Source organism: Squalius cephalus, assembly GCF_949319135.1.
Source record: "Squalius cephalus genome assembly, chromosome: 22".
Taxonomy (NCBI): Eukaryota; Metazoa; Chordata; class Actinopteri; order Cypriniformes; family Leuciscidae; genus Squalius; species Squalius cephalus.
The window spans coordinates 22,634,513-22,650,418 of record NC_137143.1 but is presented as its reverse complement, the minus strand read 5'-3'; the positions used below and the strand labels follow the sequence as shown (position 1 = coordinate 22,650,418).

Sequence of the window (15,906 nt, the reverse complement as noted above, 5' to 3'; positions counted from 1 at the left end):
ATGACAGTGACAATATGGCTGATGAAGTATGTCCGAATTTCATTCATACTACACACATTCATACTGTAGAACATAGTTTTTAACGGTCGCAAAGTAAGTTTAAAACCAAATGTGCTATTATACAGTATATACAATTTCGGATGCAGCACATGTGATTTTCTTTCTTCTGTTGTACACAAAAGCAGAAGTTTATACATACAATCAAAGTAAATGGTGCATGGTCAAGCTCCAAATATGACCAAAGGCACCAAAATGTGCCTATTTTCAATTTATTGTAGTTTTGACTCTATCCTTGTTTATTTATTTGTTTTAATTTTCTAGCTTCAGTTTTTTTTTTTTCGATTTAGTTTTTGGTGTTGCCAAAGTTAACTGGTATTATTTACAATTGTTTAATAGAGTTAAATTGATCAGTAACCGTCTTTAATTATACATTCTCTAATATATATATATATATATATATACAGGTGCTGGTCATAAAATTAGAATATCATCAAAAAGTTGATTTATTTCAGTAATTCCGTTAAAAAAGTGAAACTTGTATATTATATAGACTCATTACATGCAAAGTGAGATATCTCAAGCCTTTATTTGTTATAATTTTGATGATTATGGCTTACATCTTATGAAAACCACAAAATCAAAATCCCAGAAAATTAGAATATTACATGAAATCACACAGTAATTACACAGTAATACCATGGTCATTGAAGCAGGTTTTGGTTATTTTGGCAGTGTGGGCAGGTGCAAATCCTGCTGGAAAATGAAGTCAGCATCTCCATAAAGCTTGTCTGCTGAAGGAAGCATGAAGTGCTCTGGAAATGTCCTGGTAGACGGCTGCGTTGAGTGGACAGCACAGTGGACCAACACCAGCAGATGACATGGCTCCCCAAACCAACACAGACTGTGGAAACTTCACACTGGACTTCAAGCATCTTGGATTGTGTGCCTCTCCATTCTTCCTCCAGACTCTGGGACCTTAGTTTCCAAATGAGATGCAAAATTTACTCTCATCAGAAAAGAGGACTTTGGTCCACTGTGCTTTATTAAATCCAGAGTCAACGCAGCCGTCTACCAGGACATGTTCAGAGCACTTCATGCTTCCTTCATTTTCCAGCAGGATTTGCACCGGCCCACACTGCCAAAATAACCAAAACCTGCTTCAATGACCATGGGATTACTGTGTAATTACTGTGTGATTTCATGTAATATTCTAATTTTCTGAGATTTTGATTTTGTGGTTTTCATAAGATGTAAGCCATAATCATCAAAATTATAACAAATAAAGGCTTGAGATATCTCACTTTGCATGTAATGAGTCTATATAATATACAAGTTTCACTTTTTTAATGGAATTACTGAAATAAATCAACTTTTTGATGATATTCTAATTTTATGACCAGCACCTGTATATACTATCCCCTAAACAGTTTAATTTGGGAGAACTATCCCTTTAAAGGTTCAGACCAATTTGAGTCATGTTTTCGGAAATCACCACATTTTATATATTTTTTTTCTCTTCTGAGGACTGACCTCGTACAACACTGTAACAAGCCTCCTTCTCTGTCTCTCGCTCGCGCTTGGAGCAAATTGCAGAGGTGCAAAGGTCTAAATGGTCACAGATGGCTTACACATGCAAAAAATCCCCAACTCATGAACAAACCCGTTGAATGAAAAGCCGGTTATTTTTTTTTTTTTTTACCTTGTCCTGTGGAGCCAAATCATCATGTCCAAAACTGCAAATGCATTTAGTATTTTTGTATCAGGAATGCAGGTGCAGGCTCACACAGTCAGCCTCTCAGGAGACCATACAATCAAAAGCACTCAGGGAATGGATTGCACACTGTCAAAGATAGCCGTTTATTACGGTGATGTAAACAGCAAAATTGCAGGTTCCTGAGTGAGTGATGCAAATGGTGTGGAATTCTGTTATAATATGCAAAACAATGGCTTAGAAAACTATAATAAAACTGTCAAAATTGTCTAGGCTTCCACTGCCTGGCAATTAGCATGACTATTGCATATGCCATTCTGGAATCTGATTTCACTGTTTGTTTGTGAGGCTAAAAGAACGGGACCGTTCTCCCCCCTTGAAGGCAGTTGCAGCCATTTCTTGTTTCTTTTCTGTTTTGTCTCCATTTTGATTTGGTTGTGTTTTTCCTTGGTAATGGGGTGATGCTGAATGCATTCCCTGGTGCACTCGAACAACCTGCAAGGGACCAAACATCCATTCATCTAACTCTGCTCCTCACTTTTGAAGTGTGAAGCCATTGGAAAGCTCTCAAATTGCCTTGGCAGACGGTGCCCCATAGTGACTCCTTTTGCTCCCAACAGCTACAGAGGAATCAAAGACCTCATCAGATTCCCCCTTGAACATAATAGTACTCAGAATTTGTTTCTTTCTTGCTCTCATCTTTTGTTCCTTTGGTTCTGGAAGCATCAGAAATGCTGTTGTAGAGCTAAACTGAGTTTGAATGGAGGATAAACTGCAGTCATGTCTCGGTATGACAGTATCATGTTGAGGCTGTTACGAATACTCTGAGGTCGGTAAAGCACGCTGTACGATTTATAATAGTCCTTTACCACTGTTGCTTGTCAGACTGTTCGAACATGACCCTGTAAGCCATGTCACACCGTAGGATATTAGTTGTCATTCATGTCAGACTATACGGCAGTCAAGACGCATTAAAAATGGATGCATACAACAAGACTTGTCCGGAGTTTTACTTCATCAATCAGTGACACGTTCGGTGACTGTGAGCTGCATTACATGCGGGATAGAAATGGTGGCTAGCAAACAAAAACATAGGATTAATTTTGATCATGGCTCGTCTTGAAAAGAGAAATGGAACAAAACGAAGACGATGTGTGTGCAGCAAGTGGTGGTTTGGTGTTTTCCTACTAATTGCGTCTGCTGGTTCTGGGCTCCTATTGGTTTTTGATTTGACGGTTGTCGTAGGAGAGGCCATACTGCAGGACTGTGCATCAAATCTTCTGACAGTGCCATAATTTCGTTGGAGGTAAAATTTGATTGCAATGGTCGTTAATCAGCTCATGTCAAACTAGCGATCAAAGACTTCAGATTTTGGCCTTGGACATGCTGGGTTCCTCAAATCCAGCCTTTGAGGGCCACTGTCCTGCAGAGTTTAGCTCAAACCATGATTGAACTCACTTACCTACAATAAACTCTGAAGACCTTGAATAACTTGTTCAGGTGTGTTTGATTTAGGGTTGGAACTAAATTCTGCAGGGACCAGATTTGAGAATCCCTGGCCTTGGATCAGAAGAATCTTTTAGTATTCTCAACATTTGTCTCAAACAGCCAAATTGTAGCAAAAATTGTACAGTGTGAACCTGGATTAAGACAATGCATATGATTTCCTTATTTTTTAATGATTCTTTCATCTTGCAATATATCTTAATCCATTTGATCCATTTTATTTATGAAAAATATGACTTATGTGATACTTATCATTTACTGACTCATGAACACAATTTGGTACCACTTCTTGTCTTCAAATTTGATTGGCCGAGCTACGTTTTAAGATGGCGTTTTTGCTTTCAACTGCACTGCTTTTCAATACATTAGATGTTTTTGCAGCGTTTTGCGTGTGATATGGCTTTCTAAAATGGTGGTGCTCAAGTTAAAATAATTTTTTTTTTTTTTTAAATCCGTTCTGCCCATCTGTGTCAAACGCAAAAACGTGTTCTGTACAGTCTAAGCACTGGGGCTTTTCATTTTTTGTTTCGCTCCACTAGTGCTGGTCAGAATTATTTGCCCCCTTGGTATATATGATCAAAGATGGCTGTAAAAAATAAATCTGCATTGTTAATCCTTTTGATATTTTAATAAAAAAAATTGCAAAAATCTAACCTTTCATTGAAGTAAAAGAATTGAAAGTGGGGGGAAAATCACATTCTGAAATAAATGTTTTTCTCCAAAACACATTGGGAACAATTATTTGCCCACTTTTATTAAATACTTTTTGCAACCTCCTTTTTCCAAGATAACAGCTCTGAGTTTTCTCCTATAATCCTGGGCATAATGTGATTTTCCCCCCACTTTCAATTATTTTACTTCAATAAAAGGTTAGATTTTTGCATTAAAAAAAAAAAAAAAAAAAAAATCAAAAGGATAAACAATGCAGATTTATTTTTTACAGCCATCTTTGATCATATATACCAAGGGGGCAAATAATTCTGACCAGCACTGTATGTATTCGCGTTACAGACAGGCCTTCACTAATAATTATTTTCATTTTATCCCACAGATTGCTTGGTGATTCGTCCTGTTGGTTACACACGCCAGTAGGTGGCCACAAGTGACTGTCTTTATGAGTGAGTCTGATGAACTGATTCATTCAAACACTGATTTATAGAAATGCAAACACCACTGCTGTGTGTTTTCCGGAGACTCGCGACAGGTGAATCCAAATGTTGGGTACTATTCTTTTTGGCGGAGCAAAAATACACAAAGTAACCAGGAATATTGTTTAAAATGTAAGTTTCTCAAGTATTAACTTCTTGATTATTGAACTGTTTGTTTTTGCAAAATAAAACATGCAGTTGTGCTTTTGGTATGAATACCATGTCTGCATTTACCTGCCGAACGAGGCTGCTGATATCAACTCCTTGTTTATTGAACTATAGAACACTTGCAATCGAGCTTCAGTGATGTTCAGTAGGCCTACAGCATCACTCTTGCTCATGCTAAATGTAACATTTTCAATGAAATTTTGACTTTCAACATGATCATAAATATGAGGAACAGCCCAAATGTATTACAGTTACAACATAATGCTTAATCTCATTAATCCCAGTTTATCAAATTCACCTCCATCCAAAATAAACTCTTTTGTGTGAAACTGGCGAGTATCATACATTTGTGTTCAAGCCTGTTCGAAATGCATAACAGATTACAGGTCTGTGTGATTCATCCTGTCATCTTATCTTTGGCTCATAAAGAACTGATCTCTCTCGATCCATAAAGCCCTAGCTTGGCTTATGACTCTTGAAATCATTTTCCACTCATTCTCAGAAAGTTTTTGTATTTTATCTTCTGTCAGAACATTTAATGTGTCATTTCGCTCTCTGAGAGAGAGTCATTTGCATGGTAATGTGTTCCCGGGGCCACGCTGGCAGGGTGAATGAGTGGGCGGCCCTGTGTTGGCTTCAGCAGGGCTCTTCTCATTTCCTGTCAGGCAAAGAGAGAGAGAGAACACCAACCATCAGTTGTCATCATCTGAGAGCAAGATTAGAGATCAGATGGCCACAGGCTTGGTTCAGCGATGTGTTTTTTTTTTTCTCTGTCTTTCTCTTTCATGTGTCCACTAGGGAATCTGCAATCTGTGGTGTGTGAAGACAAACGGTTCTCTGATGTAATTATGAAACTGTCACTTTGAACAGTCTGAACTTTATTCCATTCATCTCCCAGATCAGATTGTAAAGCTTCATCAGAACTGTCATATACACAAAGAGTCACCAAAAAGAAATGTTTAACAGAACTTTCACAGCAATGAACAAACCTTGCGATTCTTTCAAGATTTCAGCGGCTTTTGAAAGAGGCAGTGTGTTACTGTTACCAGGAACTCCCTTTATGAAATGTTACCTGCAGGTGAATTGAACATTCTGCATTGCTGGCTTTACATCAGACCTTGCTCTTTCAAAGCTCAGGAGACTAAAAGGATCTTAAAACCCTAAAACATCATGTTTTTTGTTTTTGTTTTTTAACAAAATGGCTCGTAAATATATATATATATATATATATATATATATATATATATATATATATATATATATATATATATATATATTATATATATTTAATTATCCTTTAATGGGTGTCCTGGAGTTTTATACATGCTGTCAGTCTGTGGATTAATGCCACCAATAATATTATCCCACAAGTGACCCTTTCTGTAATTTACAGCATTATGCGAGTATGTGTCTTGAATTATTTACTGAATCAATTCGTCCAAAAAACACTGATTCATTTAAGAAATATAAACAAGTGGCTGCCTTTATGAATGAGTCATTGAATCATTCACTGATCATAACAAGTGATTCTCTTTATGAAAGTGTCTTTGAATTATTCACTCAAGTGATGCGTTCCAAATGCTGATTTATTTAGGACCGCAACAAGTGATTTGCTGAGTTAGGAGCCTCGTACTAACTTACTACTATTACTATTCCTATTCCATAGAAAGATATGGTAAAAATATAGTATGCATGTGCGGTTCTGAATTCATGGACTCTCTTTATGAATGAGTAATTGAATCAGCCACTTAAACAAATCGTCCTTTGAGACAAGTCATTAATTCATTTAAGAATAAGCATTGTCTTGATGTTTATCTTAAAATTAATTTGAAAAAAATTAAAATAGAATCATATAACATAAGATATCAAATTAGTGTGGATTGCTTAGCTCAGATTAGTTCGTTTTGGAAAAAATTGAAATGAAATGTTTGATTTTATAGTGAGTTAATCTCTGATTGCACACATTGGTATCTTTGGTATCTTGACAAATATGGGTTTAGCTAGAGACTTTGTTGAGATCTCTTCTGAAACCCAGACACATTTGAGATTACCGCTGTCTTTTTCTCAAGGGAAAAAAAATTGATAGGCAGGACACGTTAAGAATTCTTCATTGACCTGCCAATTAATCCAATTGCTGTTTTGGGACAGTTGACATACTAAAGAGATCTCCATTCTTCAGTGGACCTGTCGTAATCTGACACAGGTCTGATTGCAAAGCATCTATAAATGATCAATGCCAAACATAAACCCTCTATTCTTTAGCCGTTGCTGTGAAGGCAGATAGCTCTCTGTCATTACACTGGTATTGAGACTCAGTCTTTATTGATTTGCTCTTGGGAAAAGTCTCTTAGTTGTCTCTATTGAACCACAAACTCCACGACAGACAGCCCTGCTGAAAATGAAACAGTGTTGCACTGCGTTTCAGTATCCAATGCTGTGTCACTTTCAATGTCGTGGTTTCATTATCCTCTGTCACATCTTAAGGTATCCACTTCAGATGCGCACCTTGTAAACTGCTGAATGTGAAATTAGACTTCATTCGTCAGTTGGCACCATAAACATTTTATTTAGCTTTGGCTTTAATTCCAAGATGTGCTGCGGTTCTCGCAGAGAAGAGGTCTGATCATAAATCTGCTCGACATACGCGCTCAGTGCTCTGCAACTGCATTTTATGGTAGGCAGGCCTGTCTCACAATCGCAATGTTTTCTGACACTGACCTTATTGGTCAATGGAGAAGCCCACACAGACTTTGACCTTCTTCCACACAATCTCTCTCTGTAAGGGCCTTAAAAATCAGTTATGACACTTACTGCTTGTGTTTGGGAAACTAATTATCTCTAGTTCCATGAATATGCTACTTATCATTTGAGCTTTATCATTTGTGAATAAGGCTGATTGGCTCCAAATTAGTGTTTTTGTCATAGTTGTTAGGCTACTGCATTTTAGGTTATGGGGTTTTGGCATACTGTTTTTTTTGCCATACTAAATTATTTACTGATAAATAAGTGACCATTCAGTCCTCTCTTCATTATATTAATTATTATCTTCATTTAAATTATTTTATTATCTTTCTAATACAGTAGGCTATTGTTTAAAAAATTGGGAAGAAAAAGGTTCATAACATTGTGAAAACCAATTGGCTTAAAACAAAAAGATGAACACTGCAACAATATTATTAATTTATATATTAGCCTATTATTATTTGTAGTAGTAGTTTGATTATGCACTCCAAGCAAGGTCGCGTGACGGAACAATCTGAAAGCCGTCCGTCATTTTGACAGATAACACTGAACTATTTTAAGTAACTTGTAACTGTAACTCTCACTCCTGTCCACTTGGTGGCGAGTGCGCTCTTGCTGACTATCAAGTCAATGGTAAAAGAATGGCTTTCGCGGTTGAACGATACGGATTCGGTAAATTGGACTGTGTCTTTTAACATATTTTCTGATGTTAATTCATGTTTATTAATATGTAAAGTATAAATAGGAAGAGATTATCGCGTTCACTCGCGTTTCACTTCGCTTGAACTGAGGCGCGGCTACAGTGATCTCGCGCCATATTAAAGAGCGCCAAAACGGTATTTATTATTTGAATTTTGTGATAAAATGGACAGAATTTGAAAGCTGAGACTTTGTTTCATATCAAAAGTAACAAAGCACAAAGTTTTTTTGCGATTTATTGAACAAGCATTCTTGATGAATCCTTAAGTGCATGGTCTCTGTTTCACTTCTCTTCATTAAATAAATGCATAATCTAGCCTATTGTCCTGTAAGTTCGTGAATAAAAATGAAAAGTGAACAAAAACAGAGCCTATTAAATGGCTTATTAGCATTGAAATATGAAAATTAAATTTTTACAACCCTGACCGTCAAAATGACGGATAATGCGGAAGTCTATCTTGACCTCTGAGTCCAAGTTACTTTTTCTACTAACGTTAGTTAGAATATATTTATGCTGCGTTCCAGGCAACCTGTAACCCGTGTTTTTCCAACTCGTAACTGGGAGTACATCGTTCCAGGCAACCTGTAACCCGTGTTTTTCCAACCTTATACCCGTGAAAGTGCACTGGAACGGCAGTAAAACCTGTAACTTCCCACCCGTGAACTCGTACTAGATCGATGTACTCCCAGTTACGAGTTGGAAAAACACGGGTTACAGGTTGCCTGGAACGCGGCATTAGTTGTATGTAACACATCTTCCTGTAGTTTCTTCATCTTTGTATTTTCTACAAGAACTTTGTTTTTTTGTACATTTCTATTGGAGTTTTAACTGGAGACACTTGAGCTTCTAATCATCTATCAAGGGTTTATGCCCATCAAAAAATATATACTGAAGTCTAGTGATGCCATTTTTCCAGTGGCAGCACTGCAAAATTTGCATTTCATGCTTTGTAATCATTTTAACAGGAAAACGAGTACAGTACTGTATCCATTTTGAGTTGTAAGATGAGAAATTCTAACTTGCATTGATATAATAGAAAGACAGTGGAAGGATACGAAAGTAGAATGAAAGTAGCAACACTATGTTATATAGAAATAAAAAATTCTGATGTATATTTCATACAAATGTTTGACAATTCAGTCCCGGAAAAAACACGTTTTTCTGAGCCACACAAAGGTGAAAAATTGTATCACAATCTGTGTTTTTGACAGTATTATTACGCAATGCACAAACTTCAGCAAAACTTCCAATTCAGCAGTGCCATTTCTAAGCAACTTCTCCCATTTCTGGTGAATGGATTCAGTGTTTTTAAAAACAAGATTCCTGACTTTTATCTCTAGAGTGGTTGAGGATAATAAGGAAACAATGTGATTCAGTTCCAGCATTGTGTTATGCCACAGTCAGCAACAGCAGAGATATTGTGGTATTTCCTGAAATACGATTTAAGCATCTCCGATCACACGAAAAACAATACACCCATGGAAAATGGAAGATAAACTGCTTGGAAAACTCTCTCTAAGAGGAGATATTACTAGTATTTGCTGTCTCTATGTGAAGGTATCTTTCTCAAATCTTAAATGACCCCTGCAATGCTGTAGCTGACTGCACCAGATTTTAAATCCATACCTCAGTGCGAAAGGAAGATAGTAAAGACTCTTTCTTGCCCTTGTGCTTCTGTTTTTGCAGTTAAGAGCCTTTGGATCTGCTGAGTCACATCCTCCCAAATTTAATTAAGTTTTCATTAACTGTGCATTATGAGATCAAACTGGTCCTTGTTTTATTCATCCAATGAATGACCCCATATTCTATCACTTGTTAATAGGGTGGCAGCACCATGGTGGATAATTAACTGATCTGGCAAGCCAAGGGTTTGAGGTTCAAACCCTGGTTCATCTGTCTGTCTATATGTCCTCAAGTGCTTCATATTGCTTCAGAATCGATGCGTGTGAAAGATGGAAATGTTTTTTGTGGACAGAACAGATGGAGTATAGGTAATATTTACTATTTTCTTGAGGTTTTATACATAGTGAAGCATATCAGCCAGGGCTGCTTTTCCACATGATGCATTGAGCACTAACAGGCTCCCTAGTTGAATAACAACTGCAGGGGACGTGCACTAGCCGGACTCTTAAAAAGACAGTTCACCCAAAAATGTAAAAATCTGTCATTGCTTACTCATTCTTTTGTCATGTCATTCCAAACCATGGCTTTCTTTCCTCTGTGGAAGACAAAAGGAGAACAGAATGTTCTTTTTCTCAGTGAAAGTGAATGCCAACATTACCAAGTATTAATAAATATTAAAACAATTGTGCTCATTGTTAGTTAATGTTAGTCAGTGCATTACTGGTGGGATCTTTTTTTTTTTTTGGACCCGCGTTCTGTTTTCTATCATGCGCCGTGCACGTTTGCGATGACGTTATATGCGTCGCAAATGGACCAGGGTTCGATAGAATCAAGTTGAGTGTGAAACCAGACCAACGCTGCGGGGGGCGCCGGGAACAATCGCGCTCGGGCTCGGACGCAGTAAACGAGCCCAGTGTGAAAGCACCCTTAGTGTTGCTAGTTTTCAAGACAATTATACGGTGGCTGAGAGAGCTCAATGAGCTGCAACTGAAGAAAACATTTGCCAATAGGAAAAAAAAAACATCAGCAAATTAAGAAAACATCTTCAGCAGTTTGACAACATAGGTGTTCTATATAAGAAAACTCAATAAACATTTTTGCTGGAAAATGAAACATGGCAAAACATTACTGATCGGAATTTTCAATCCATTTTTGCTGATGCTTCTAAAAACTATCACAAGTCACAATATCACAATTTTGTAGATCATTTTTCCTACCTGACAAGTTTGGAAAGTAATTTCAGAGAAGAAGATTTCACAACCCAATATCACAGAAAATGAAATGTTTACATTTGCAAGGTATAAAAATATATGTACATGATGAAATATAAGATATAGTGTTGGCCCAGTAGTGCAAGTGACAGTTCTGACACCTATCCTGAAACTCTCTCATACCTTAATGTTGAACCCAAGGTAGATTCTATCAGTATTTTTCCTTCTGTGTTTCTCAGCAGAAATAAAGTCATACAGGTTTGGAACGACATGACGGAGTGGATGATGACCTCTTTTTCTGTCTGTCTAATTCTCAATCCTCCTGGATGACCCTGCAGCACTGACTTGTTTGCCATCAGAGCTGATGAGTCGAACTAAAACTAATTATTGGCCGTATGTGTCAGCATTAGCTTCCTGGCCAGCTGAGGTCAATGCCATACTGAATACTCTTCACTGAGATGTTGTGTGGAAGAATTCTGATGTGCCTCTTTTAATTTGTTGGATACGCTGATGCACTGATTGATAGAGGCAAAAAAGGGTCAGGCGTGATTGCCGGGAACTATGAATAAATGCATTAAAATGAGCATGGATGTGAGATTTCTACAGTGGTAATGGACTTACAATAATTCTGGCAGCCTTCGCTAAGTGAGAGGGATTAATGGTAAATGGAAGCTTGCGCGAGGGAGCTGCCGATGCCATGGGAGAAGGATTAGAGAAAGGCAGACTGCATGCCAATGAGCCGAATCATCTGAAGGGTTGCAATCCAAACACATACCAGCTGAGGTCATGCACATGGGCACACCTTTGCCAATGATGGCAAACCCAGGCTATTGACTGTGATGAAATATTGGAATTGCAACATGGTAAAAAGTTTCAACTTTTTTTTTTATTCATACAGTTCAAAGTGATGCATTGAAAAACATTGACTGTATACACTATAAATGTATTTATCAAAATGGTCCTTTACTATATAAACTTTTCTTTTAACAGATTTCATACTGACTATAAGTAACAACTACATGTCAACTTATTCTACTAACCGAAACCCTAACAGTCTACTGACAGTCTACTACAGTCTAAATCTGACTGAATCTGGACGATTTAAGCAGTTTATAACTTATTCTTTGGGTTTGGGTTATGTTCTTTGTAGATTAATTACCATTTGTATAGTATATAAATTACCATTCAAAGGTTTTTAGGGTCAGTAAGATTATTTATGTTGTCGAAAGAAGGCTCTCATGCTGACCAAAGCTGCATTAATTGATCTAAAATACAATAAAAACAGTAATATTGTGAAATGTTTCTAAAATGTAAAAGAACTGTTTTATATATAATTTATTCCTGTGATGTGTTTTCAGTATCATCACTGCAGTCTTCAGTGTCACATGATCCTTCAGAAATCATTCTAATATGCTGATTTGGTGCTCAAGAAACATTTCTTATTTTTATCAAATGTTGAAAACAGTTGTGCTGCTTAATATTTTTGTGGAAACCATGACCAAACCAAACTTTTACATGGTAGTGTAAATGTAAATTAGATTTCATGAGCATTAAGTTTGCAAGCATTCTTAATAACACACAATGACAATGTTTGGCTATTACTGGGTAAATGCTCAATGTGTTTTTCTGTAAGAGCTGCAGAAACACTGAAAGCCCTATGCACGTGTGAAAAAGGCTTTTGATTGCTATGGTTGACGCTTGGTCCAAATGGAGTGCCAATGCTGGCTTTATTTTTATGTTCTTTTTGCCCAGAGCAATTTTAGAAAAGCAATAACATCTCAGAGAGTCTCATGGCCTCATGTTATCTGATATAAATGACAAGGCAATTATTCCATCAGTGAAGTTATAACAGTGCTTTATGTATGGGCGGTTGTTGCTGTATAATGTAAACTTGACCATAATAAAATATGAAACCCATATAGGGGATATGGTACAAGTGTATGTGTAAGTGTACTCAGGAATGATTCTGATCCATCTTTCATTTGTTCTCTCCAGCTGTGCAATCTCTGAACAGCCTGAACGACCAGATCGCTCACTTCATGGTGAAGAGACCCAACGCCATGAGCCACGAAGAGGACACCTTTCTGCCCACCGAGAGAGATACTTTGAGCCAATCCATGGCTCTAATGAGACACCTGCTCATGGATGCACAGGTAAAAAGCATCTCATTATATCAGTTAGGGTGAGAGTATTTGCCCCCTGGAATTGGTTTTCCAGGGGCATTTTTTACCTTTGTAGGGACAATTTTTTAAATATTACCTTATTAAATGTATCCGTGTTGTTTTTTATGTCAAATACTTTTGCTGTTACAATGAAAGTCGTCTTTATACTGCAAGGTGGAACAGAAGCTGCATCTGACATGGCATTTATGTTTATTTACACAGACTGTTTAATGCTGCTCATGTACATGTATTTACACAAAAATTGCATAATGTAAATAGCCTATAAATTAAAAAATAGGAACTCATTAGAGGGTAAAGCTGCAATATCATAACAAAAATAATTATTGTTGCTTATTGTTCTTGATATTGTAATGTTTTTTTGTGGGGAAAAGCACAAAACTAAAAAAAATAACCATTTATGAAGTTTATTGCTTTTTACGGATTCGAAAATTAAAGTTTCATATTGGTCATTTCAGTAGCATGAAAAACAATTAGGTTATTCAAACTAGGAAGAAATTATATAAAGAGAGCAATCAAAGAATACTGAAGCGATTCAAGATTTCAGTCTAATGCGAGTAGACCACTTCAGTGATTATAACGGGAGTTTTTGCGAAAGTGCATAACTTTAAATCTCTTGCATCTTTTCTGAACTTTGTTGTTTATAATGATGAGAGAATTTGCGAATATAGATTTAGAATTCAGTCAGTGAGCATGCGTACTAAACAGATGAATCAAAATGCCTCTGATTGGAAATTGCATTCATAAGCTCAACAGAAACGTGTATGACTGGCTATAATGCTCATAGCTGCAAACCGTGCATAAAAAGAACTATGATCCAACGTGAGCAAATCTACTGTAATTTTAATACAGCAATCAATACTTTTCATTGATTTCTCATTTCACTTTAATCGTAACAGCCGTAAAAGATCTAGCTTAATTGTGCAGGGGCATTTTCTGCCCCCTTATCTTGAATTTGGGGAACATTTTGGTGGCATTTTTCCCTAAGCACCTGTTCATTTCCGACCATGGTTGTGTGTCATTTAGAATTGAACTGAGAATGTTTTTCAAATTCCATTGTAGTTTCTGAATTTGAATCAAATTTGATTTGAGGTAGCAAATAGGATTTAGAATTGTATTGTAAAAATTATGTAAGTAAATGGAATGAACTTACTGACTAACTAACTCCACTGTTTAGTTTTTAATGAACTATTGAAATTTAATTTTTTTTTAAATCGCAATGTATCAGACACATTATTATATATTATAAATGTCTTAAATTAGATTATATACCTATCTGTTGATAATGCAATATACTTTTTTATTATATAATATATTTATTTGTTTTGACAGTATTAAACTTTAGAGAATATATCTAATCAATTGGGGAAATATTATTCAGCATTATAAGTATTCTACTGTACATGTCAGGGAATAAATCCAATTTATTATTCAAAATGAATGATGCAATAACGATACATCACAAAATCTGTGTAGGATTAATTCAATTCCTGCTCAATTTCCCTGTTGAATGTATCTGAATTCAGTACATTCCTCATTCGATTCAGATTTCAGTTCAACATCCTGAGTGGCCGATTCCATTAAATGTTAAATGTTAGATTTATCTATCATTATCATAATCATTTATTAACAGATATTACCACAGGATCATAATAAGCATTTTACAACAGAAATTCGAACAAAAACTGTAAATCAATCAACACTAAGCAATTAATTATATACATTTCTGATGCCTCTGCAGCCTTCTTGTTCCTAAAGGAGCTGAAAAATGATTGTTATTCATGAAAAGACGAGACTCAGAGGGAACATCAGCGGTTGAGCTTGTGATGACTCATTCCTCATTATTTTCAATGGTAACAACATGAAGAAATTTCAACACATTAATCAAGGAGCTTTAGCCTTAGGCAGACCTCTGTGGCTTGACACTTAACTCCTGATTGCATCTATGTCACACAGGCTTTAATAAGTAAGGACAACACCATCTATGCCACTGGATCCAATAATGGCTCTGTCTGGACAGACACTGTCCACAGGCACCCTAAAAACATAATTTACAATCATAGAAAGATGTCAACTCCAACTTCTGGTTAACGCCCAGAAGAAAACATGTGACTTGACTGCAGTTTTTCTAGTGAATTTTCTCCATCATTTGAGTCACAAATGAAACAAAAACACTGTTCTTTTGAACTTTCTATTCATCAAAGAATCCTTAGAAAAAGGTTTTCCATAAAAGTATTAAGCAGAACAACCATTTTCAACATTAATAATAATAAGAAATCAACATAATTATAATGTTTTCTGACAGATCATGTGACTCTTAAGGCTGCTGAAAATTTAGCTTTGAAGATCTCTAAAAAATCATAATATCATTTTAAGACTAAATTGGCTGCTGCAGTAGGGCGATGTAGCCTATGTTCAACTGCAGTTTAGTTTGGGGCCACTAGGAGTGCAAAAAATCACACATTTCACCTGGCTATAAGTCATTTATTTAAGTGCTTCCCTTATCTGTATTCATATGCTTAATGCTGGAGATGTTTTGGCACTGTTTCAGGGTCACATTGAGGTTCATGCATACAGGGTCGAGGAGAGTCGATGTCGAGAAGGACCAAAGCATTTTTAAATGTCGTAATTTGAATAACTGAATGTCACTTTATTGAAAGAGGTGAATAAATAATTTAGTGCACCCCTCTTCTCTGCAACATTCAAAAATCATTAGCTCTCTATCCTTCTTTGACAACAGATACTGCATTTAATTGGCATCGTTCTTTCCGACCTGGAAAACAGTGAAAAGAATTATCAAAAGAAGCATTTGCTTGTGTATGTAGTCTGGGACAAAACATTTTATATGCCTCAGGATGTTGGATAAAAAGTATCCACTACCTGGTTTCACTGTTGTTGTTGTTGTGGGAAACTAGTC

At 36.4% G+C, this 15,906-nt stretch overlaps 1 protein-coding gene across 2 annotated transcripts in view; it reads left to right on the top strand.

The window, feature by feature from the left end:
• LOC307150752 (kazrin-like) overlaps positions 1 to 15,906 on the top strand; it is a 146,241-nt gene that overhangs the window by 21,087 nt on the left and 109,248 nt on the right. For both annotated transcript variants that reach the window (XM_079858233.1, XM_079858234.1), the window contains exon 2: positions 12,805 to 12,962. In XM_079858233.1, coding sequence (XP_079714359.1) covers positions 12,805 to 12,962 — 158 coding nt within the window. The remainder of the gene's footprint in view (positions 1 to 12,804; positions 12,963 to 15,906) is intronic.